The sequence below is a fragment of the Sapajus apella genome, unplaced genomic scaffold (genome assembly GCF_009761245.1).
Source record: "Sapajus apella isolate SASKATOON/1434 unplaced genomic scaffold, GSC_monkey_1.0 scaffold95, whole genome shotgun sequence".
NCBI lineage: Eukaryota > Metazoa > Chordata > Mammalia > Primates > Cebidae > Sapajus > Sapajus apella.
Window position 1 is genome coordinate 4,469,809 of NW_022437035.1, and position 26,032 is coordinate 4,495,840.

The 26,032-nt window shown below is 53.8% G+C and overlaps 1 protein-coding gene across 3 annotated transcripts in view; it reads right to left on the minus strand.

Annotated features, from left to right (window-relative positions):
- The window catches only part of TTC28 (tetratricopeptide repeat domain 28), a 669,357-nt gene that overhangs the window by 11,150 nt on the left and 632,175 nt on the right, over positions 1 to 26,032 (minus strand). For all 3 annotated transcript variants that reach the window (XM_032256524.1, XM_032256522.1, XM_032256525.1), the window contains 5 exons: positions 21,000 to 21,144; positions 8,262 to 8,441; positions 5,456 to 6,176; positions 3,068 to 3,192; positions 298 to 529 (listed from right to left, as the gene is read on the minus strand). In XM_032256524.1, coding sequence (XP_032112415.1) covers positions 298 to 529; positions 3,068 to 3,192; positions 5,456 to 6,176; positions 8,262 to 8,441; positions 21,000 to 21,144 — 1,403 coding nt within the window. The remainder of the gene's footprint in view (positions 1 to 297; positions 530 to 3,067; positions 3,193 to 5,455; positions 6,177 to 8,261; positions 8,442 to 20,999; positions 21,145 to 26,032) is intronic.

Sequence of the window (26,032 nt, forward strand, 5' to 3'; positions counted from 1 at the left end):
CACACAGCGTCATCACCACAGCTGCAGATGACAATGGCAAAAGTGGCCAGTGTCTGCCAGCACGACCTCCCGTCATCCCGGGAAGAGGCAGCAGCAGCTGGGCACACATGCCTGCCATCACAGATGGAAACAGCAGGTCAATGGCCCTTGTTTCCTCCAGGTATGGAGAAGCTCGTGTCTGGGGCACCCTCCTGCTCCTAGCTGAGATCCAGCATCCTCATGAATGTGGGGCCCAGGGTCACCAACTGTTCCACCTGCTGTTAGGCCTGCCGCCCCAGCCCTGCGCCCACAGCTCACCCAGCAGGGACTGGATGGTGCTGCTGCACTGCTGGAGCCGGTCGCCCGGGTCAGAGGTTGGGAAGAAGACAGCTGCTGGCAGGCCACTGGCCGGAGGGTCCAGCCGGAAGCCCACAGCAGTGAGGAGGGCCTGCCAGCCAGGGATGCCGCCCACTTTGTTCTCCACGCTCTGCTGGGACGTGTACATGGCGTTGCGCTGCCCATTCTGGATGCGCTGCAGGGACTTCTCCACCTGGGGGGGAGTTGGGGGTGAGTCAGAGACCTGGGCCAGCCTCAGTTTCTGCCCATGTGGCTTGGAGGGTACACAAAGCCCCAGGAGTGAAGCTGACTACTGCAACCCCACTTAGCCCCCGTGGCCAGGCCTGAGGATATGACACTGGGGCACTGGCCAGGTATCTTGCAAGGGAGGGCACGGAATGGAAGGACTTTACAGTCGGAGCCCTCGAAGGCTGGTACAACAGAAGGATTCTGTCCCTCCCCTAAACCACCCCTTCCACACACTCCATAGAGAGTAAAGCAGTGTCTCAACACACAGGCCAGGGGCCTGCCTCAAACCATTTAATGGCTCCTGCCCACTAGGATAAACCCTCGGGCCCTTCAGTACCCTCCCTCACTGCCACAGCCCAGCCCCATCATGGGGTCTTGGCTGGCAGTGCCCTTCTTCCCTGTTCCTCCCACTCAGCCTTGGTCCCTCCACACTGGTCTCTGCAGCCTATAGCTCCCTCCACTGGGAAGTGCCCTCCTGTCATCCAGGGCCTGAACAGGTGCCTGGCACTTCTACACTGAAGTCACCCAAGTCACTGCTGCATGAATTACATGAGTGTTTCAACGGTAGTGCAAAACAGTAGTTCAAGGCCTCAAGGTTAAGTAGGGGCAGCTGAGGGGTGCGGAGGCTCATGCCTGTAATCCCAGCACTTTGGGAACCCAAGACTGGCAGATCACTTGAGCCCAGGAGTTCAAGACCAGCCTGAGCAACGTAGCGAGACCCCAACTCTGCCCCCCAAAAGAACCACACCAAAAAAAATAGTGCAAACAGCTTTCGTCAGGCCTCCCTGGGTAGGCGTCTCTCTGGTGGAAACCCCTCTCCACTCTAGGATGTTGAATGCCCTGTGAGGCACATGTGCCCTCACTGGAGGGGCATGAGTGGTCCAAGGTGTCACTTGAGACTTTTTTTTTTTTAAGTGAGTAAACACTGGGATGCTGGGGCTCTGCGTCCCAGACAGGAGGAAACGAGCCTGCCTGGGAGGACAGACGATCCACCCTGGCAGGGGGCCCTCCAACACACACTGTACAGTGGGTCAGGAGTATCCAGGAGGAGTTAGAAGGTAGGGACTGGGGAACTTGAGATAGTGCCAAGGAAGGGAAAACCCTTCAATGTGCCTGAGGTGCCTCAAGGCCATGTGGGGCAGCTAGAGGCCTGGCCTGGGAGGAGGTGGCCTAATGGGTAGAGAGGGCAGTTCCATTACCCCAAAAAAGCAGTGTGCAGTGGCGGCAAGGATGCAGGGACTTTGGGGGTCACAGGGACCTGAGAACTGAAAGGTTCCATGCAGTTTCCAGACACCGGGAACAGTGAAGAGGGCTTCCCATCACTCTGAGTGTGGGCCATCTCGAACCTGGCCTGAGTGCTGGGGGCTTGCTGGGCACGGTGTTCATATATTGATGGCTTTCAGGCCTGAGGAGACCCCAAACTTAAGAAATGTGTGTGTGATGTGCTCGCTTCGGCAGCACATATACTAAAATTGGAAAGAAATGTGTGTGTGCATGGAGAGCTACCATGCCCAGGGCCAGGTGCCAGGGGTCTAAGGGCCCTCCTGTTCAGGCCCAACCCATGGGCAAGAAGTCTGCACAGCCCAGAAGACATGCTCGTTCCCAGGCCTGCGTGGATGCTGCCCCGGGTCCTCCATCTTAACCATGGACAGAGCCAGGCTGTGCAGCACTAGCCCGGAAGGAGGCCCTGGGGTCTGTGGCAGGTTTGGAAGGAGTTTGGCTGTGGCATAGCTGTTAACCCACGCTGCATGGGCCCAAGGCTGGCACTGGGCTAGGAAGAGATGGGGTGGGCCGGGGCTGGTCTTTCTGGCCCAGCACTCTAAATGATTTGAAATGGCTGTCCAGGATGTTACCGAGGTAGGAGGATGAGACGAGTTTTACGTCACTGTTTGACTAACTTCATGACTTTTACACATGTAGACGAGGGCCCTCCATTTGTGCCCTCACCTGGGCTCCACAGATGTTGGGGCAGGCTGGTCAAGGGCATGATCAGACTTGGACTCATTAGGGGCAGACTGGCGTCATCTGATGGTAAAATAGTATCTCTCCACTTCAGACTCTACTGTGTACCAAGTGCTCACATTTTCTTAAATCCTCACAACCTTGAGATGTTAAACTTTTATCCCCCTTCCAGATGGGAACATTGAGGCTCAGAGAGACAAAGTGACTTGCCCAAAGCCACATGGCCTAGAAGCAGCTTAGGGTGTGGGTCACTGTCGTTGGCTGCCCTTCCCCCAGGGCCCCAGTGAGTACCGCTAAGCCACCTGTATGGCACCACACACTGTGCCCACTACTCAGGCCAGTGGCCTCATCCCAGGGACGTCCACGGAAGCACCCTGGGGATGCTGCCCACTTTATGCTTTGTTGGGACAAGGGTCTCCCAAGCAGGCTCAACCCAGGGACACCCTGGACACGGCCCCAGTCACGATGCCCTCTCCAACTGCTCACATCCCAATGTAAGGAAACCTTGCGTTCCCCTTCTGGTCCAGCCCGGCCCTCTTACCAGGTGCAGCAGCACTCGCAGGGCGTCCCGCGCGCGCTCCGGGTGCTGCAGGATCTCTGTGAGAGCCTGGCCAATGAGCGATGAGGGGCTGTTCAGCTTAACGTCACTCCCGATGAGCATGAACCCTGCGGAGAGCATGGGAGGGCACTTCAGCAGGATGGCTGGAGACCCCCAGCCCCACCTGGCTTCAAGGGCTCACTTATGCCTCACGGTTAACCCAGCAGAAAGAGCAAGTGGCTCACAGGCTGGACTACAGCATCTGACTCCCGGGCGGTGATGTGGCACCCTTTGGTCCACTTTTTTTTTTTTTTTTTTTTTTCTCTTTTGAAGACAGTCTCACTGTCACCAGGCTGGAGTTCAGTGGCACAATCTTGGCTCACTGCAATCTCCACCTCCTCCTTCTGCATTCAAGTAATTCTCCTGCCTCAGCCTACTGAGTAGCTGGGACTACAGGCGCATACCACCACACCCAGATAATTTTTGTATTTTAGTCGAGATGGGGTTTCACCATGTTGGCCAGGATGGTCTCGATGTCTTGACCTCGTGATCAGCCCACCTCAGCCTCCCAAAGTGCTGGGATTACAGGTGTGGGCCACCACACCTGGCCTGTCCCCTTCCTTTTAAGAATCAATATTGTTTAGCTGTTCAGGTAAGTGGGGCCTGCTGTTTTGCAGAAAGGAGTCAAGTGGGAAGTGTAGTGGGGAAACCTGCCTTATTTTCTCTGAAATTCATCTATGTCTATCTATCTCTAGGCCTTTAGGAGGGAACATGCCAGGGCAGGGAGGTACGCTCCTCTCCTCCTCGGGGCCACGGGGAGGCAGGAGTGACTACTCCAGTTCTAAACCAGCAAACTCAGTTTGCCTGGGAAAGACCAGCTGGGCCAAGGAGCACCGCATCCCGCCTGCTCCTTTCCACACACACTTCCAAAACAGAGCTTGGGGGAGCAGGTTCCTCAAGCTCACGGGCAACTTCAGGACCAACCTGCACTAAATGGTGTAGGAAATGGATTTTCTAAGAGAACAAGCTGATTTGTTTTGTTTTTGAGATGGAGTTTCGCTCTTGTTGCCCAGGTGGGAGTGCAGTGGCGTGATCTGGGCTCTTACTGCAAGCTCCGCCTCCCCAGTTCAAGTGATTCTCCTGCCTCAGCCTCCCGAGAAGCTGGGATTACAGGCACCCGCCACCACACCCAGCTAATTTTTGTATTTTTAGTGGAGATGGGGTTTTACCATGTTGGTCAGGCTGGTCCCAAACACCTGACCTCCCAAAGTGCTGGGATTACAGGTGTGAGCCACCATGCCCAGCCTGAGAATGACCTATTTTTAAAGGTAAGAGGAGAGCATCACTAAAAATTGTTTCATCCAGAACAAAGTTGTGACTTATATTACGTATCAACAAAACTAAACCAAGACCTTTTTCAAAATTCCATGCCCGTAAGCACACTGGGAAGACCTGTAGACAGGAAAGGGGCCAGGTTCCCACAAGCCCTGTAGTAGGTTCTGTGGGGCCCAAAGCCCCTTCTGACTGCCAGGAGCATGTAGCACAGGACTTGTACGGCAAGGGCACTAATGGAAACCACAGGGCTCACCTCTCCTTTCTGTGTAAGGGAACAGGCCCAGAGTGTGGTTTGCACTCTGTGAGTCTTGGCCTGGCAGGCTCTCCTGCATAGCAGAGCCCTCTGAGTGACTGCTGTGGGCACCTTCCCACAGGGACCCCAGGGGAAGCACGTTGTTGCCTGGAGCTGAAAGGCAGCTCTGTACACCGGAGGGGTACCTCCCTTCCCACGCCCTTGTGACCGGAAGTCACAGGAACATTCTCTCTTCACTCCCTAGACCCTCCGGCACCCTCTGCACGCAGGCTCCCTCAGAACATGTATTCCAGAACACGCAGGGCCTGAAGCTTCACAAGATACTCAGTACACTTCTTACAGATCCTCCCAAATGTGCACCAAGTGGGGTCCTCAGCACCACCATCATCCCCTTGTTACCTCTGAGGACACAACTGCAGGGGTAAATAACCTATCTCAGGCCACACTGCCAGGACAGAGAGCTACATCCATCCTGAGTCTCTTTACCGCACACGCCTTTCTACGGTCATGGTTTAAATGAGGTGCTATGGAATGGGTCATCCAGTGTACCCTGACATCTGGAGGGGTTTTACATTCATACTTTCATAGCAAATGGTTTTGTTGCTTCCTGGTCCAAAGATGATCTTAATACTAGGAAAAACTCATTTGGCAGAAGCAAGACTTGGCACACAGGCTGTCTCCCTCACTCTTCCACGGCTGTCCTTGTCCTGCCCTCCCCAACCCCACTTTCAGAATGAAATCGGAAGACTATGGGGACTGAGCCCCAGGCCTTGACAGGCACCCACAGCCGGCCGAGCTCCCACCTGCCCAGTTGGAGGGGTGCGAGAAGGCCTTGCTGCTCTGCACCACCTTCATGGCCTCCCCCAGGGCAGCGCTGGCTTTCAGGCCATTCAGCAGGGATGAGTAGAAGGCATGGATGAACATCTTGGAAGCAGCCACTGGTGCAGGCCACAGAGACACAAGGACACACTGAGTGCCGGCAGCCAGGAAGGCCCTTGTCAGCGCAATGACCCCGTCAGCTGTGACTTTGCTGTTGGACTCCTGGGAGGAGCCAAGCACCACCAGCTTCACGGGCAGCTGCAAGTCCAGGACGTCGGCGGCTGTGAGCAGCAGCTCCTGCAAGGGCGGGCAGTCTGAGATGCTCTCTCCATCACTGGCATCATCCTGCACCCGCAGGGACTCAGGGATCGTGTAGGGGTGGCCGAAGGAGCTCTTGCTGCTGGCAGGGTTGCCGTCCATGCTGGGCGTGAGGACCAAGGCCGACAGCTTCCAGGAGATGTGGGTGGCAAAGTGGACACACTCAGCCTGGGTCAGGGCGCTCATGACTCTCTCCTTGGTGGCCACACTGCCCACTAGGGGCTGGCAGCCCAGCAGCTCAGACACCATGTAGGCCTCTTCCTCGGCTGATGGCATGGGCCCCCACAGCCACCTGTCCATCACGGCCGATGGGAGCTTGGGATTGCCGATGACAGCCGCCATGGATGTGGAGCTGGAGTATGTGGGCGGGTTCTTCCGTAAGTGAGACTAGGAGGGGAGGGGACAAAGCAGACCACACGTCAGAACGGCCAGGCTGCCCAGCAGTGGTCAGCCGAGTACAGGGGTGACCAGCTCTTTGCTGGTCAAGCTTGGATCCACCTGTTTCCCCAGTCACCTCATTCACTCTTCTTTTTGACACAGGTGCCTAACTTACTGAGAATCACGCCTGCCAATGATGAGCTCTTGAAAATCATCAGGACTGGATGGTAGGAGTCCTGGGAGGGCTGCAGGAGGAGGCCCCGACATGGCAGAGTGGACAGAGGCCGTGGAACCCGGGACAGCCAGCCTGCTCCACAATCCTCATTCCCACAGACCTCTCTATGTGGCTCCTAACAGGAAGCCCAGTCCTGGTGAGTCAGGGGCCTTGAGAAGTGATTCTGTTTAAATGGTGCAAACAAGCAAGCAAGTCCTGGGGAGAGAGGGCTAAACGTAGTCCTCTAAGAAGCTCTGTATACTGACAAAATTCTAGTTCCCTTCCGCCTTATATGCTGCAAAGTAAAAAGTATCACTGAATGAGAAAATCAGCATAAACAAGCCCAGTCACATCTGTCTGAATTTCCACTATGATGACTTTTGATACTTCTTGGGAAACATTAAGTATGAAGTATGAACATTAAGTATGAAGTATTTCAAAACAACTTTTTAGTGCCTCTGCTTGGCGATTCCTTAAACTCTGGGTAAGAGAAACACCAGGTGCCTGGAGGAGATGGCCTCTTCCAGGTCTCTGGTTAAGCTACAACCAGCTAGCTAGCTGGCTGGCTGTTGTCATCAAAATAAAAGCTTTCCGAAGATGGTGGCATCTGATACCCAGAGTGCTATCAGCTGGCGCCATGGGCCGCTGGGTGGTGGCAGCGTTGAGAATCCCAGAAGGAAGCTCACTTCCTATCCGAGATTCACAGAGTCAGCCACGGAAACTTGAGAAACCTAGAGAAAATAATTTCTTTCACTTTGAACTGATAGTCTGCTTCACGAGAAAAGTGTTACCCAGCTACAAAAATGGTCAAAATTCAGATCTACAAATACCTTCAGGCAGAAACTGACCCCACTTAGGCCATGCCAATGAGCGAGTCATCAAAGCCGCCAAGACAGGCCCTGTGGGGACCACCCATGCACAGCGCCCAGCCCCGGTTCCTAACCCTGCCTGCGCTTTCCACCACTGTGAAGAGGCCCATCTGACTAGACCCACCCGGCCTGCCATGGGGTACTGGGGGCAGATGGGGTCTGAGGGCTCTAAGAGCAACTGGCAGCTCGAGGGCATCTGGAAGTTGGAGGACGGAGCAAGGCAGACCCTGTGGTAATGACAGTCCTGCAGCTGGGCAGGCAGGGATGCTGCAAGCGGAATGCCAGGCAGGTGCCGGGCCCTGTGGGACTGGAGGGCTCAGAGGGAAGCCAGGGTTTTGGGATCTGAGAGCTTGGAGAAGGGGAAGAAGATTAAAGGTTGGCTCCAAAGTTTCTAATCAGGTGGGTAGGGCCAAGGGTGGCTGTGGGGTGAGACCCATAACTCAGGGTGGCCCACTCACTGTTACTCTCTTGATTTTGGGGTGTTTCTTTCTGTGTCCCCACTTGTCCCCTGAAAGCCACCTGACTTGTTTTCAGTTCCATCGGCCTGTTGGGCTGTTTTCCACTCAACTCCACACTTGCTTGTCTGCCCTCCCTGCCTGGGTCCCGGCCAGCAGTCAGCTAGAGGGCCAGGTGAACTGGGTGGCTCTGCTATGCCCACTGGGCACTGTGTGGATGGGAGGTGACCAGTCCCCTCAGGTGCTCAGTCAGGCCTCAAGCCTGGCTGTGTGCCTCAAAGCAGCTCAGGACCCTGATGTCACAGCGAAGAAACTTAGAAATGACACAAATTGTGGCTTCTCAAGGTAGCAAAGAATGGCCAGGGGTCAGGAGGGCCATGCCCCACTTTTGGACAGATCTACTCTAAAGTCACGCTACCTGTGTGCAAATCATAAAATCAACACTTTTGAGGAGATCGCAGCTATGCCTTAGTAACACAGCCCAGTCCAACCGGATAGACAGTGCCTCGTGACCTGAGAGCAAGCTCCCCCACCCCCCACTGTGTATGAGCCTTACCTTGGACTGCATGCTAAGGGAGCGGATGGAAGGGACGGCGAGGAGGCCGAAGCGCTCGTAGAGGTACTCGTTGGAGGAGCTTCCCTTCAGGAGGGCGAAAGGAATGAGGTAGAGCTCCCCCTCCAGAACCAGGATGAGCTGCCGGTGCCGACCCACCGGGCCGCTGGAGTGCATCAGGCCCTGCGGAGCAAGCATGGAGAGGCTGACATGGGCGGCCCAGCAGGCACCAAGACAACCTGAGCCACAGCCTGGGTGATGTAAGATTGAGCAGGCGAGGCCTGTGGTTGTTGGGGGGGGCCATGGGGCAGGGGCCGGGTCACAGCCCTGCAGGAGCATCACCAAGAGGCATGCTTGCTCACGGACTGGCGAGGGCTGACCTGGCAGTGTCCATCTGCCTCACAGTGCTGACACAGAGGACAATTTCTGGAAGTTCACAGGAACCTGGAGTGGGTGGGAGACCAAGGTCACAGGCCGTGAGGGGGGTGGCCCACAAAGACAAAGGCAGACCCAGGTAGATCCAGATGTTCCTACAGGAGGCAGGAAATGAATGCAGAGGGCATTGTCCCACAAAGGGCTCTGGGAGTTGCAGTGTACCCCAAAGGACCAGTGCAGGGTCCTATACTGCACACCTGAGAATGGGTGGGAATAGCTCCTCTCAAAACAGGATGTTTTCCATTTCAGTGGACAAGAGGCTAGAAATTCAGAGTACGGGAGGTCTGGGGGCTGGCACGACAGCCCCTGGAGAAGGGGAGGGTCTGGGCTCTAGGACCTTTTGTGACTCCTCTGAGGAAAGAGTGGCCCCTTGGCTCTAGGCTTGGGAGGCGCTGTCCCCACTTGTTCCCTCTGGGGACGTGAGGGGACCCAAAGCACAGATGACTCCCATCCCTCTTGAAAGGCTGGTATGAAGTCCCAAGGCAGGGTGCGCACAGGACCACAGCAGATATGGGCTAGGGCTGCGGGCATCTTGCTGAGAACAGCAGGCCACGGTCCCGGAGCTGGGTCCCCACAGGCTGAGGTGAAGAGAGGAGCCTGCCGAAAGGTCCCAGGTCCACAGAGCCTGTGCAGCACCGGGTGCCATGGGTGGGGCTGGCCTGCCCCCCAACCCCATCTGCTGAGGAGTGGCTGACAAGTGGACACCCACCAGGGTGCCGCTGTGCCCGGGGACGCAAATGTGCTCGCTTGACCTGTCTGATGTGCAGCCGTGGGCAGCTGGCTGAGGGTGGCAGGGCACTCGGCTAACCCAAAGTGACACATGCCTGGCGGGACGTTCAGTCTTTGTAAACTCCTATGTTTTTTTTTTTTTTTTCTTTCCTTCTTTAAAAATAAAATTCTAGCTCCATCTAGCAAAAGCATAAATAAAAATTATTAGGCCAATTTGTTGTTTGTTTGTTTGCTGTAAGAGCTACAGTATGGACCGGGCACAGTGGCTCACACCTGTAATCCTAGCACTTTGGGAGCCCAAGGTCGGCATGTCACCTGAGGTCCGGAGGTCAACATGGTGAAACCCCATCTCTACCAAAAATACAAAATTAGCCAGGTGTGGTGGCAAACACCTGTAGTCCCAGCTACTCAGAAGGCTGAGGCAAGAGAATCGCTTGAACCCAGGGGGCGAAGGTTGTAGTGAGCCGAGATTGCACCACTGCACTCCAGCCTTGGTGACAGAGGAAGACTCAAAAAAGAGCTACAGTATTTCCCAAGAGGAGGTAAATGAATCACTGTGCAATTGTGCAACCCAGGCAGGAAGAAGTGGGGGTGTGTCACAGTAACCCCAACACTGTCTGTGGATGAGCTCTAGGTTAGCATGGGGAGGAGAAAGAGCGAGCTGTAGGCACCTGGGCCCATGGCCTGCCATGGGCCACACCTGAAGCCCCTGGCTCCATAGGCAGAGGTGGCTCAGGGGGGCTGCTCTGGAGGGCAGTGCCACCATGCCGTTGAAGTGTGCCAGTGAACCTTGAATGAGCTGTAGTGGCACAGCGGATGGTGCCCTAACCCTGGTGACCCCCTGCTGCTCAGTGAGAGCTGTGCTGCCTGAGAATGGGCAGTGTGAGGCTTCAGCCATGCACAAAGCTGGACCCACCCTCCGCTGTTCCAGAGTCGCAGGGCTTTGTTGTGACAAGATGCCAGCCCCAGCCCTGTAGGTCCTTGCTGGCCTCCTGCCACCCAGGCCCAAACCACAGTAAGTTTCTGTCAGATGTCATCCCACAGGCTACTGCCTTCACCAGGAGACATGCCACTCAGACAAGTCCCTGGTCGTGACACCACCTAACTGCGTGACCCAGAGGGAAGCTGGGCAAGCTGAAAAACGGGGGAGAGAGGCTGTAATCCACGCAGAGTAAACATTCACTGGCAGCATGTCTTTGCAGAACTCTGCTAACTCTACCCACAAAACCTCACCTGCAGCACAAGCCTAATGACTGAGTGAATGCATGTCCTTGGAGGCAGCTTGTCTGTCTTCTCCAATACTCCACCAGGGTTGGGGGCATCTCCTGTGGCCCTATTGTCAGAAGTCTCCCAAGCTGGCCCTCGGCTTTCCCATCGGCCACTGAGTGGTGTCCCTCATGTGCCTACTGGGGACTGTAGGGAAGTCATTTAAATTTAGCACATGGTCCCTGCTTGGAAACTTATGATGTACTTAGAAAAATACAATGCACACAAGAGGCCACTGCTGAGTATCGTCTAATGTGACAGCCTCACGGCAGCATAAGATGTCACCCCAGAATGGGGAACGCCTACCTAGGCTGATGCTGGACCCACCCAGGAGGCTGCTCTGGTCTGTGAGGACTGGGGAAGGCCCAGCCTGTGCAGATGCTATTGCCAGGTGAGCTGGGCACAAGGCTAGAGAGGGGCATGGGCGCCAGACTGTGGGGGTGCTGAAGATCAGGCAAGAAAGCGTGGTTCTTGTTGGCTGTCAGGACCCGCCATGCCTTCTCAAGCTGAGCCCTGCAAAGCATTGAGAGGTAGCCTGCCTGCGGGAGAGGGGGCTATGCCCTGGAGCAATTCAGACCAGGGCAATGCCCACCACGAGAGGAGACAAGGAGACTTGCTGGGACTTGGTGAGAGGGATCTTAGTGGGTGAGGAGAAATCTGAAGTCCAGGCTGGGGGGTGAACCTCATATCCCAATTTAGAGGTCTGAGTCCTCCCTGCATAGTGCCTGGGAGCTGGTAATGAGTTTGGCACATGCATACAAACCTGGGTGAAGGCCCCCATATGGGACCCCTGTCCAAACTGTGTGAAAGGAGGCAGGTGACAGCCGCAGCTGTTCTCTGAAATGTGTGGGCTTGTGGGGAGATGGGTAGAATGGCAGGCTGACAGCTCCTGTTAAAAGGCACAGGGAAACTGATTGGACATGCTAGAAACAATGCCCAGGAAACTTCTGAGTTCTGCCTCTGGTATATGCGTGCTGTTCTTGCACTGAAAGATTAGCTATAATCCAATGTGCACTTGAAATGGGGAAAGAAAGCAACATCTCTATTCAGCTTACATATCATCAATTATACTGCAAAAGAGAGACGTTCAAGGAAACACTACTGGGCACCTGGGCCTGTCAGCTTCGGAAAGGGCATCTGCTGGTTTCTTAAGGTTTAGGGTTGAACAATAAAGTGGCTCACAGAGCAGCAACTACCAGCATCTCCAACAGATTCCATCAAAGACTCAGATGTTCTGACCTTTGCAGTTTCTAGTCATGGGACTTCTGAAAGCAAAAGATGATGGGACAGGTGCACTAGAATCTGTCCCTTCCCAGGTGGTGCCCTTTGCTCTCACCAAGGGGCTGTGGCCCTGACTGTGGCAATGTGAGTTCAGGCAGCACATGCTGCTTGAGAACTTTCTCTGTGCCAGGCCTGGTGAGAGAAAAGGGGAAAGACACAGTGCCAGGCAGGCAGGCCAGCATGCGCAGCACTGTGGGGCTGCCCTGGGCGCGGTGATGGCGGGTACCATAAAGGTGAAGTCTCTGCACAAGGTGAGGGCTGTTCCTCTGACAGGGTGGGCGGCGAGTGCACTGGGGGTGGCAGTTTACTGCCCCTCAGGTCCTGACGCCCCTGTCACTACCCACTCTGAGACAGGCTGCGTCCTTCAGCTCTTTCTCCATGACGTGCAGGGTGCTGAGCTGTGTCAGTGGAGTGTGCTGAGGAGCACTGAGGAGGCAGCAGCTCTCCTGCCAGCCTGGGTCACTGGTGGGGGAGGACAACCAGAGGGGCCTGCCCAGCCACGGGCCCAGAACTCTGTCCCACTGCCACCTTGCAGTCTCGGCCTGGTGATAATCTTCCCACATCCCTCTCTACATGGAAACCAGAGTCCCCACACTCCCAAGGCCTCCTGCCTCTGCAGGTGCCTGGACCCCCTGGCACCCATCACTGCTGGAAGCTGATGGCTACTCTCCTGCCCACACTGGGGGCTACTGCTTGCCAGCAACTCCAGACTGGCTCCGGCCCAGCCAAACGGTGGGCACATCTCTGTGTCCTGTGGACTGAACCATACTTCCTCCCATGTTCATTCTTTACTGGGCACACTCCCTCAGCCCTAGAGAAAAACAACACAGCTTCCCTTTGTCTTAGAGTTACTCACTTCTCATAGGTAATAGTTCTCTATATGAAAGTCCCTGGTTAGCTTATGGCGTGGTTTCTGTCTCCAGATGGACCCAGAGGATGAAAAGCCGTGTCCAGTGGCCTGGGAAGGGAAGCTGCATGCTGGGGAAGGAACAAGGGGCCTGGGGGGAGGCCCCACCACGGAGTCTGGGTCAGCCTGCCAAGTCAGGGTGCTCCCAGCCCTGGAATTGCTAGATGGGGAGGCGAGGGGTGAGAAGCCAGTAGGGGTGGAAGTAGGGGCTCTGAGCACTCCACGAGACGCTAACCTCTCTGCACCTTGGTTTCCAAACCCACAGGACGGTGCTAGCATCCATTCCGCACAGGCCTATGAGGCCAAGGTAGCTGCACAGAGGGTTGCTGAAGCATCTAGCCCCAGGCCTGGCACTGGCACACACTCCAGATGTATTGGGTAAATGTGAATTTACAACTGCCTACAGTGCAGGGAAGAAGGAGACACCGCCCCTATTATTTATACCACTGTTTTCTCCTGGGCCACAATCATTTTTCCAGCATTACTCAGTCCCTTTCTCTCTGGTGTTTATACACATTCATGTGGTTAAAACACACAAATGGCTTCTCTGGAGCGTCCAGCTCCGAATTTTAACCAGAGACTAAGAGAGAGATGCCACCACATGCCCTACCTCCTCTTCACATCACCATCAACATCATCCATACCTACTTGCTGAGCCACCACCAACCAGTCGCCCCAAAGTCCAGCTTCCAAGCCTACAGTTCTCCCAGGCAACCCCCACGGACCCCGAATGTGTGTTTGGGTGGTGAATTCTGATTTGATTGCCGTTTTGGTCAGCGGGGACCTTCCGTATATGCCCTGGTGAGCATAGGGCTTGAGCTCTTCAGAAAGCACTCATATCAAATGGTACACTGATTGTGTCCTAAGTTGGGGTTTAAGAAAGACGTGATCTCTCTGACCGCCAAGGTCAGAGGATCAGCAGGCGACCTCCATGCTGCACTAGGGAGTTTCCTTTTCACTGGCGGATACAGCAGGCCTCTCGGGTTCACAGTACCTATCACAAGCGAGAGGAATGAAAGTCTCTGATCACCGTGGGGGAGGGAAAGAAAATGCCTGAGCCCATGAGCTTTCAGAATGATTGGGCTCGGGATGAACCAGACGGTACTGTCTGCCATAAAGGTTCCAGAGGCAAAGGGCTGCAGGGTATCTGGGTACTCCAGAACTGTGTATAGGGCTTCACATTTTTTCCTGACTCATATTTTCAATAGAATAAATTTCTCAAACAGAACCGTTTAAAGTAGAGGAACCCTTTCTATGATGCTTCTGGGAAATCCTGTTGTCATGAGTGGATACACAGTTTGGGCAAAGATCACACACCTGGAAATCACCCTCAACCGTGACTGCAGCCTACCAGGACTGCAGATACTGTATTCCAGCCAGAAATGGAAAAGTGAACACTCAACCCATCCAACTGAATCCTTTGGCCAAACAACAGCCCATTGGTTTGCCTGAAGAACAGAAGAAAGTATTGGAGAAACGTGACCTATGGCCAGCAAGAGCCAGAGGGGCCTGCCTGAAACCCAGGGTCCAACTTCAGCCAAATCAGCTCGAAGGGACTGTTCCATCCTCTGTGCAGTGGGGGTGGGGGATGGCTCTCTCTCTCTTGGCTGACCTGATCCCTCCACCTCAGTGGCAGAAGACCTTGGCCTGCCTGGAACCTGCCAAGGTAAGGCTAAGATGGCTGCTTGTAGAAGACCAGCTAGAATAGAGCCAGCACCCAGATGACACTCACCTAACAGCAGCCATCCAGGTGAGAAGGCCATTTACCATGTGAGAACTTGCCAGTTATCCTGGGTGCTGTCACCATTGGTTTTAGTCAGACAGACAGCTTGCCAGTAATTACCTCCATTTTTCCTCCTCCTAATCAGTTGTGAAAATGCTTGCTGTCCTTGGGTGACGTCTGTCCTCATTTGAATATCACTACAGATGTCTCAATCAGAAATCAATTAGACAGCCTGGTGGTGGGGCTGCCAGTCTCAAGGGCTTCATCCTCTACCCCAGACTGGAATCTAGGTCTGACTGTTTCTAAGGACAAAAATTCCTGGCTATACCGAAGTCCCCCAATCTGTTTAGAAAACAGGCAGCCACATTCCCGTGGCATCTGTTCTAGGATAAGCCGACTGACTTTGCTACCTGATTTTACAAAACACAAGGGAGCCCTTTCCTCCAGGGCAGTGATTACAGTCATGACCCAACCCAGGCCAAGCCATCCTCCTGGCGGAGCCGTCGGCAGAGCTAGACTCCTGCTTTCACTCTTAGATGAGTCTTCTCAGTGAATTCCCTGAGCTCCAGTGCTTGGAGAGCAGTTCACCAGCCTAACAGACGTAAACAAGTTTTGAATAAGTTTCCAGGGTCTTAAACGGGTGACTCCACAGCTTCATGAATCACAAGCCGAGGTGAATGAGATGTACTTTTCTTTCTGATCAAAGTCACTCGCTCTTGCTACCTGTCCTAGAACCTTGGTTTTTGAATTTAAATATAGGAAACAGAGAATTTAAATAAAGGGAAATAAAAATAAGGATGATAGAGATTTTATAACTAGAGCAAGTCCAAACTCAAAGGATCCAGAAAGATCGCCAAATCTGGGACTTTGAAGAATAACTTGACCAGACGTAAAGTCGTCCTTAAACCTGGTTCCTTGATTAAAGCAGCTGCTGGCTCTGGAGAAAGGGCTCATCTGAAAACTAAGGGGTGATTTGGGATCTGAGCAGAAGAGCGGCTTTGCCTATAGCAGCCCTGCAGGGCCTTGCCACAAGTCTGCTGCTGAGCAGGGGACACTGGAGAGAACCCTGAGGCAGCCTTGTGCATTCGGGTGATGGGGACGGGACTGGTCCAGGATCAGTCCAGGGCAAGAAGAAGCAAAGTCCAGGTCAGAGACACGGGTTACCGTCCTTCACTCTAATCTGATTAAAAACTAACGCCAGAGACACAAACACGTCCAGGTGGCCCCTTTCACACTGCACACTTGCAACTTTTCTTTAGTGACATTTCCTCCTTTGGGGACCACACAGGATCTGACTTAATGTTTGATGATGGCTCATGTGCTCATGCAACCAGGCCCTCCTCAAAGATAAGTGGACATGCTCGCCCCATCCTGACAGCAAAGGACAACATGGTTCCAGGAAAGAGCCACGACAGTGTTTCCCTTAAGCCAAATTAAATCACATACTGGTGTAAGGCCTATGGTAACATATTATTCTGTTCCACTTTTCATTCTGTCTGACCTAGTCCCTGAGCAATAGGACTGCGGCTAAACAAAGGCAGTTGTTCAAATAATTACAGGCCCTATGTGAAGAGGCTAATCGTTTTAGTCTTGAAGTGTCAGTGACTCACCATCTTGGACTTTTGGCTTTGATGTGTATTCTCGCTGAAAATGGAGAGAAGGGTCTGGCTCTGCCTGGCAGCTGACAGCGGCAGCTCCAGAGCTGGCTGGTGGTGTCATGTCGCCCTCTCGTGGCCTCCGGAGCAGCGTGGCATGCTTGCAGCCAGAGCGGGAGAACAATCTAGGCCTCCTCTCCCTCCAGCTGGGCAGCCCTGGTGAGGAGGGCTGGACCCTCCTGAGATGACAGGTCACTGAGGCTGACCTGCCACAATTCGGCATGGCCCACCGGCTTTGGGTGCTGACCTCCATCCCCACCCTTAGTCTGTGAGTGACCAGACAAGATAACACAGGACCCTGGCCCAGATTTTCAGCTGTCTCCCCCCAGCTCAGGACAGTGTGTGCCTGGCACAAGTCAGTAAATATCTGTTGAATGAATGGATAAAACTGGGGATGGAGAGGACTCCTAATTAGACTCCAACTTCTCAGTTAAGTGTTTTTACTGATACACAATGGATCATTGTAGTTAGCCAAGGAACAGTGCTTGCTCTCATGACTTACTTTAATACATTTAAAAAGGTTCCACTCTGTCTCATTTCAAGCAGCCAAACTCTTTCTCTGTGTTCACATACGTGAATCACAAGAGACTAGATATCAGGATCTAAGGATGTGCTTTCCAACTGCATGCCTCACCTCAAGATAAGACTGCAGCCCCGCGGGCTGGTTCGGGGACCCCACCACATCGTCCACACAACCAGCTCTGAAGGGCAGCAGAAGCAGAGGGTGCTGCTAGCAGCATTTCACTTTTTGAAATGCTGGTGACAGGGTTTTTCCTTTTCCTAGAGTATACAGGCATCATTCTGATCATTGTTCTAACTGGTTTGAGGCTTAAGTCCATACTCTCCTCCCTTGCTAGCACCCTACAGGGAAATTAGGTTGTCCCGAAGCCAGCTACCACTAATCCCCACAGCATCTTTTTATTCTTTAAGTCACAGGGGAAAGTCCATGGGGGGAAAAACTCTAAAACACATGGCACAGCTTTTAGACAGCCAGGGGACCCCTCCAGGATGACCTGTGGCGCTGGGGAAGCACTGGGATGGACCAAGGCAGGGCCGCCTCCTGCCCTTCATCTCTTCGTGGCCATCACCGAGCAGATTTCCACCTCAAGTATGAAGCCCCCACAAGAGTCAGCACCTTCACCTGGCTCAGCGTGGACACCTTGGCCAGTGAAACCATGCTCAGGGGAGGGGCCTGCAGGCATGTCGACTGGCCCATGCTCCCTCCCTGAAATCACTGGCCAAGGCAGGGCGCTCACTAGATTCAAAGCTCCTTGAGAACAGGCCCAGCCCCTTCCTTCTGCTTCATCCTCTTAGGAAAGCCCTCTGGTTCAACCCAAGAGAGGCCATGAAAAGCCTATTGGCTGATTTCTAAGTTGGCTCTTCTGCTTTCTATGCCAAACTTGACTCAAAATGCAATGCCGCTTTGGACCCCACACCATTCCAGAAACTTTACTGACCACCGACGTGTACCAGGCCAGTGACAGCTGCTGGGGACAGAGAGGAGGGGGCAGTCCTTGTTTTCAGGGACTGTTGGGTGGGCAGCAAGCACAGAGCTAAGCCCTGAGTCCAACCAGGCACAGTCACCTCTCGGTATCCCTAGGGGATTATTCCAGGACACCCCTCAGATACCAAAGTCCTCAGATGCTTAAGTTTTAAGATGTTTGCATTAACCTTCACACACAAAGTCCTCAGATACTTAAGTTTTAAGATGTTTGCATTAACCTTCGCACATCCTCCTGTACACTTTAGACCATCGGTAGATTATTTCGAATCTAGATTACTAACAGAATACCCACATATCACTTCACTCACATGGACTGTGTAGTGGTCGGCATGTAGCAAATTCAAGTTTTGCTTTTTGTAACTTTGGGGAATTAAAAAACATATATTTTCGCTGGGCGTGGTGGCTCACGCCTGTAATCCCAACACCTTGGGAGGCCAAGGCAGATGGATCGCTTGAGCCCAGGAGTTTGAGACCAGCCTGGGCAACATGATGAAACCCTGTCCCTATACAAAATATAAAAATTAGCTGGGCATGGTGGTGCACACCCAGGTACTAAGGAGACTGAGGTAGGGGTACTGCTTGAGCCTGGGAGGTCGAGGCTGCAGTGAGCTATGATCTCTGCCACTGCATTCAAGTCTAGGGAACAAGGCAAGACTGTCTCAAAAATATATCAATCCATGGTTGAATCCATAGATGAGGAACCCATGGACGTGGACGCCTGATTATCTCAGCTGCCAGGAAAACATCCAGGTATGCAAGGGGCCCAGTGGTGGGGAGGGGATGAAGGGCTCCAGGAAGGCAACGAGAAGAGGCAAGGAATGTTTCAAAGAAGAGGTGGGCCAGGAGAGATGAGAGGAGCCTGCCAGCCCCAGATGACCTGAGCCTCACGGGGGCAGAGGTGGCAGTCACAGCCAGTCTCCATCTTCACCCTCTGTACCCCTCCTGGTGCCCAAGCACCAATGCAACATTAATGGAACAAGTAAACTGGGGACCTGAATGCAAAAGGAGAAACGCAAAGAGAGACAGGCAAAGGCCTCAGAAGGTCAAGTGGGTAAGGAATGGAGAGTCCAAATACCCTTTAGAGGAGCGGGGATCCTGGGAAACGCAGACCTCGGGGCGAGCAGGAGGGAAGGCTGGTAGTAAGTCACTGAAATGGTTTGCATGACAGTCAATAGCAGTAAAGAAAACTTGAAAAAGCAAGGGTGCTAGGTTTATATTTCTTCCTCTGAGCTATGGCACATAAATCAGGGTAAGTGATTATGGTATCGGAGAAGCTTTAAGCTGGAGAATTCTCTGCAGTTTTGGTCATCTCATTAAAAGGAAGGTGCAGGAGAGGGTCATAATCCTAAGAAGGGAAGGACAACCGAGCACGTGCAAGGACTGCAAGAATGTGCCTGCAAGGACGTGATCGGATCCGGGAGGCCCACGAGTGTAGAGAAGGCTTGGAGGGACAGTGGCAGTGGCCTGGCACTCGGAAGAGGAATCTGTGCACAGAAGCCACTGCTCGCCAGGCACACATTCACTGCTGCTGCAGCCTCAGGTGCTTTATGCCTTTTGGTTTTTGCTTTGAAACACAGTCCATTCTGTCACCGGGCTAGAGTGCAGTGGTACAATCATGGCTCATTGCAACCTCGATCTCCCAGGCTCAAGCGATCCTCCTGCCTCAGCCTCCCAAGTATCTGCAACTACAGTTGTGCACCACCATACCTAGCTAATTTTGTATTTTTTGCAGAGATGAGGTCTCACTATGTTGCCCAGGCTGGTCTGGAACTCCTGGGCTCAAGTGACCTGCCTGTCTTGGCCTCCCAAAGTGCTGGAATTACAGGCAAGAGCCACTGTGCTTGGTCAGGTACTTCACACACTTGTCTAAGCTGCTCTAACCTGTTGCATTAGGCGTTATCATCCTCATTTTCTAATGAGTAAACAGATACTCCAGGAGAAGAAGCAGCTTTGCCAACATCACCCAGCCAGAAAAGGGCAGTGCCAGACACAAATCCAGCCCCTGCTGGCTCCCAAAGGCTCTGTGCTTCCGCCACACCCTGCCTCCCCAAGGCAGAGAACGTCCAGAGGGCACTGGCAGGCAGTGCAGCCTCCTGACAAATACTAGGCAAGACACATCCTTGGAAGGCCAGGTAGGGAAAGGTATAGGCATTTCCCGGGGACAAAGAAATCATTGTGCAGATGTGGTTTCCTGGGGATATACTTCATCTCTGTCATTTGGCTGGAGCAGAAGAGAGAGCTGCTGAGGGCCACTCCAACAGCTGTGGGACAAATCTCCCACCCGGCTGCGGATCGCTGGGACGAAGGGGCCATGCAGCCTGGCTAACAGCAGCCTGCTCACCTGCTGCAGCCTCCCTGGGCTTCCCTGACAGTCTACGAAAAGGCACCTGATGGGCTCACCATTGGGACTGCAAAGATCCTGAGCCCTCCGGCACTCTTGGCTCAGTCAGAAGGCTGTGTCTGAATTAAAAGTGATGTGCAAAGACCGGGGCAGGTGAACACACACCACAGAAAACCTGTCTGTGGCAGCTTATGCAAGGGTGTCTTTAACATTGGACTCTATGGTAGAATCAGTGATTCCCAACAATATCTGAGGCTGAGGGAAGGAGGCAGGTGGAAATTGATTCTCTGAGACCACCTCACCGGAAAGCACAGCCCTGGCTTGAAGTTGCTTAGACAAGATTCTAGAATGAGATGTAGGGAGGTGGGGAAGCATCATTCCCAGTAGGTTGTAGGCACAAGGCCTTTGGGAAAAAGCCCTCTGGGAAGGGCACAGCCAGGGCCACATCCCCGAGGCATCTGCTAGGTGGGAAAGGGCAGCCTCGGCCTCACATTGATGCACGGACCCTACTGACAAGTGCTTAGATGTGCACAGCCCTGCACCTCCCTGAGCTGCACATCACTCTGTTAGACAGGTTGGGAAGGGGCCATCATTTCGATTTGTAAGTGAGGTCTCTGAGGCTGAATGCACCAGCTTGTAGGGAGCAGAACTAGGGCTTGAACCAAGATTTGCAACTTGAAGCTCAAGGCCTCATCCACTACCAATCAGCCAACCCAGACTGTGCTCCACCTTAGCTTTCAAACGCCCACTGAGAAGCTGGACAGAGAGGACTTGTGTTCTGAAAAGCCTTTGGTTGTTTCGGGAGCCCATTTTGGTGTCTAAGAGGGATAAATGTGGGCACTGACTGGTAACTGATGTGTTCTGACGCAGAGGAGCCTCGTGCCCCCAGGAAGTGCTTACCCCTTCCATGGGCGCGATGAGCAGGTCATACAGGGCACGGAGCGGGGGCTTGGCAAACGAGCTCTGCCTCCTGGGAAGAGAGGAGGTCCCGTCCTGGGTCGGTGACACAGTGTTACTGAACAGGCTTGTCATGCTCTGGCAGCTCCTGGGGAAGGAAGGGTCGAGGGTCAATCAGGGCCACGCAGGCAGGTGAGGATCACCCCAACCCTCCCAGCCATGCCCCTGTATGGAAGGCGGGCCAAGGCTTCACAGCAGCACCTCCGCCAGCCTCCCTCCCAGCTCCGGCCCCTTCTCTTCCCTTTCAGGTAATTTTCACACTACAGTGAGCACTGTCAGAAACCGCAGGGTAAACCAGCTGCACACAACAGCTTACATTTCTATGGTGTTTTTTCTACATAGTCAAATGTCCCTAAGTGCTGTTCAAAGGATTTAATTACATCCTGTGTGGAGCAATTGTGTGCAGGCAAACGTGAGGACCATTAGAAATCAGGGATAGCCACCAAGCTGATGAGGACAGTGCCCTAATACCAATTAATTTACTACGTGGGGGCTGCAGACAGGACAAAGAACATGTCAGCCCCCACCTTGGGCTCAGAGCAGCCGCTGGGCACCCACCTGGGCACCAGCACAGGCTCTGTGGCAAGGCAGTGGAAACCCCTGGTCCCATGGCCTCACTGGGAAGATGCTAGGAGCGGCTGACCAGACAGCAGCTGCAGAGTGGGTCAGTTTGGGTATGGCTGTGTAGTTCTGTTTCACTTTTCAATTTCTGTTCCAGTGTTTCCGGGAGTAGATTAATATGGAAACATTTTCAACCCCAAGGACCCCAAGTTTCATACTGCCAACATGGGATGAGAGCATTCACTGATTCATTCATTCATTCACTCATTCCTTTGGAAAAATTTCCCCAAGTGCTGGCTGTCTGCCAGGCACTGGCATAGTCTCTGGGAACCTACAGAGGACAAAATGCACTAGTGAGCAGAAGAGGAACAGGGAGGGGAAACAAATCCATTTCCAGTGCAGCAGCAAGGCTGCCCACGCTCATCCTCTCAGAACCTGCCCTGTGGCCTGGCCAGGGCGGCTGCACCACAGCCATCAGTGACATTCTCTGCCTATTGGACAATTTTTTTTTTTGAGACAGACAAGGTGTCATCCTTCCTGTAGAAGACAGCTTAAAAAAAGAGAGGTGGGGAGAAGGTGGTGTTCCATGGCCCAGGCTGGAGTGCAGTGGTGCAAACACAGCTCCCTGCAGCCTCAACCTCCTGGGCACAAGTGCTCCTCCCACCTCAGCCTCCTGAGTAGGTGGGTCCACAGGTGTATACCATGACACCCAGCTAACTTGTACATTTTTCTTAGAAGAGATGGGGTCTCACTGTGTTACCCAGGCTTGTCTTGAACTCCTGGGCTCAAGCAATCCTCTCAAAGTGCTGGGATTACAGGTGTGAGACACCACACCCTACCACCAGTGATCTCTTCGCCTTGATTTAGACACTGTGCATGGTGTTGGAGTTTCTGCCACATATTCTAGGATCCTTATGGGGAAAGACCCTGCCTTAAACCAGATACAACTGCTGTCTAGTTGATGGCAACTAGATGGTTGCCTAAGAAAAATACAGAAGGCTGTTCCTCTCTGCTGGTCCAGGCCAGGAACGATGACATCAAAATAAATTATTTGAAAGATTCAGTGATGTGTTTTCCAGGTGAGGCTTCCACCCCCAGCTCTCTCCCACTCTTCCTGGCAATGCACCACTTGACCTAAATTCTAGGGCTGTGTCAAGCCAAGCTCTCAGCACCCTCAGCCTCCAGCCTGGTGCCTGCGAGAGGTGAACAGAGCAGCAGGACTTGGAGGGCTGGAAAGCCCACCCTCGTCTGCTCCCTGGCCTCGCTCACTCTGGAAATGTGTAATTACAAGTGACGAGGGCCGAAGCATGTCTTTGCCATCAGAGCCAGTGAAGCACAGATAACCCTGGAGTGACACTCGGAGGCTCACTTAATTCCACAGAATACACTGCAAAGAGCAATTCTCCCCTCAAGGAGAGATTTCCAAATTGCTCTCCCAAGGAGGCGCTTTGGCGTGACACACGGTGTCTGTCACGGCACTGTCTGTTACCACACACATGCATTCTCAGCAGACAGGGAGCACAGCCCGGAAGAGCCCAGGCTGCCATCCAGACAGCAGATGGGTGGCAGCAGGAGCACTAGGTGCCCACTTCCTGTGTACCTCATGTTTCACAATCTAGATGATGGCCTGGACTGTGGGCGCATGTACCCCTAGCTTGAGGCGCCTGAGTCTGATCAGTCCAGCGGAGGGTGACTAGAAGGAATGCCATGACCCCAGACAATGCTGTGACCTGAGGTCCTCAAGATGACTGATGGGGACACTCCACAAACCTTCAAGGCCCTTCGGCTTTGAACTGAAAAGGCTCCTACTAGAGAAGAGACGCCAGCTCTAGGGAGTTCTCAGGACAGCCCCAGCTGTCCAGGGAGATCCAGGAGATTAGCTGCTCCAAAGCATGGCTACTTACTCCAACATATCAGAACCAAACACCCGGCCCAGCTGACCCTCCCTGAGGAGCACAAGGTGTCAGGTTGGGCAGTCCCTGGAGGTCTGGGCAGGGCACCCCTACTGCCAATGCTGAACTGCACAAGGAGTGCCAGGGAAGAGCTGGAGTCTGATGCCAGCCAGCAATTCCAAAGAGGAAAATGTCTGGAGGGAAGTGGTGGACAGACCTGCTGAGCTCGAATCCCAGCCTTGGGCAAGTCATTTACCCCTGGGCACTACTTCATGCCCTGCAATCAGGGGCAGCATCCCCAAGGGGCAGGGAGTGTGGGCCTGGAGAGGATGGCTACCGCGCAAGCAGAGCCACCTAAGGCTTGGGCATGTGAGCTAGAGACAGGCCTGGGGCGGGAAGGCAGAGGCCAGGCTGCAGATTCCAGGGCCTAAGTGCTGACGGTGGTGGCGTCTTCTTAAGGAAAATGCCATGAGCGCCAGAGGCATTTAAGGGGCCCGGTGGCGCCAACCCATCCCACTTATGTCACTGCCCATGATGTGCCAGATACTGGGTGCCACCCAGGCCACGAGTCTTTGCCCTGGGTTCCAACAGTGGTGGGGCAGTGCCAGGGACAAGTCCCTGACTCTCACTGCTGGTCAAGCTGAGCTGAGGGAAGCCTCTTTGGGACAGCACCATTTGATCAAATGATCAGCACCATTTGATCTGGGCTATGAGGGTCGATTTGGAGGTTGCCTGCCTGGACAAAGTGGAGGTCATTCTGAACAGAGGAACCACATAGGGAAACAGAGACTGGGGTGATTAGGGCAGCGAGTGTGAGGAGTCATGCGGACAGAGGGCTGAGGACACAGGCTGAAGAAGAAAGTGGGCCAGATGGGCCTGGGCAGAGGCTCTGGAGTTATCTATAGGGAGAAGCAGTACCTCTTACCTCTTTAAACAACCAGGATTGCCTGATCAGGAAGTTCCTCTCCCTAGGCTACTAATTCTTTCCTAGGGGATGAGCATAAGAAGGCCAGCTGTGTCTATACTCCTCCCAGAGAACATTCCCCTGCCCCCAGGGCTGGGTTTTGCAGAGTAGCCATGATCAGACCATATGCCACCCTCACCCTGGCTAACTTCAGTTGGGAAGCCAGTCAGATGCTTTGACCAGGGCTGGGCAACACACAGCCATTTAAGGCACCTGTCTGACCTGGGGATATTTCCTGGAAGACCCTCTCTGGGCATCTGGGTATGTTCCCAGGCAGTACAGATTCTCCAAGAACCAGATCCTATGCAACAAGATCATCTTGATGCCAAGAGCTGAAAAAAAAATAGAGGAACCAGATCCTAATGGGGTGGGCAGGGCACCTGAGCTACAGCAAAGGCTCTGCCTCTGAGCCTCCGCTGAGCACCCCCTGCCTGGAACTGAACCTGATCCTGCTCTCTCCAGGCTACCAAGCCCACCTGTGCCCCAACAACACTTGCTGACCTCTGCCCCCTGGATGCCACATCAAGTGCTAGCTCTCAGCCTCCCACCTTGGCCCTTCCTGCAACCTGGCAGCTCGCAGACAAATTATCTCTGGAGCAGCAGTTCCTGGACACTGACCCTGGCCAGCCCAGGCTGGGTGGGCCCAGCAGGACCTGGCCACAGGGCCCCTCGCACTCAGGCAGGCGGTCCTTTGAGAATACCCCTCTGATCTGTGCTGCTACTCAGTGGGGGGCACCCGTCCCTAGAGATATCCTTTTCAAAATAAAAACAAAAGCCTAGAAATAGTCAGCTGGTAATTATAAAACAAACAAACAAAAAAACCAACCAGCCTGAAACCATGGTTTGAGGTCGAGGTAAGTCCATGAAGACTTTCTCCCTGAGCAGGAGGCATCTGTGGCTAGCCGTCGGGCCCCGTGGCAGCAGCCTTTGCAGGCCAGCATCTGCTGGGCCCAGTGCTGCCTTTCTGCCCATGCCTATTCTTTAGTAGCTCTTCAGGCAGCAGTGACCTCTGGTTTCTCCAGGCTAATGGCCCTGGTCCACCTTGACAGCAGCCTCATGCAGCTGGTCCCCACTGGGGAACTGCCCTGGGACTGATAGGCTCAGGGGCAGAGAATGGGAGTGTCGGGGTAGGGAGCAGGCAGGAAACCAGGCCAAGAGCGACTGATGGTCCCTTGAACCCTGGGAGCCCTCTGCCGGAGGTGTGCATGCGGGGAGGGTGTCGGGTTGGGACTCCGAGGACAGGATGTGGCAGGACACAGCCCCTCTCTGGTTGCATGGGCGGACCTGAGGTTTCCCTGCCTCTGCCATCATTAGTGCTGCTGCTGCCTTGTGCAGACTGCTGGGAGCTGGTAAGGGTGAGCTCCTTTCACATGCAGCTGCTGTTCTCACTACAACAGTTCAAGTAACCCACTGCAGCTATCTTACTGGGGTACCTCTGCCTGGAGATCTGCATAAAGATATATTCCCAACAGCGCAAAACTGCAAAGCAGCCAGCTCCTTAGCCCCGAGCCTTGCTGTTCATAGATGGGAGTGGACCACCAGTTTGCCTAAACAGGTCA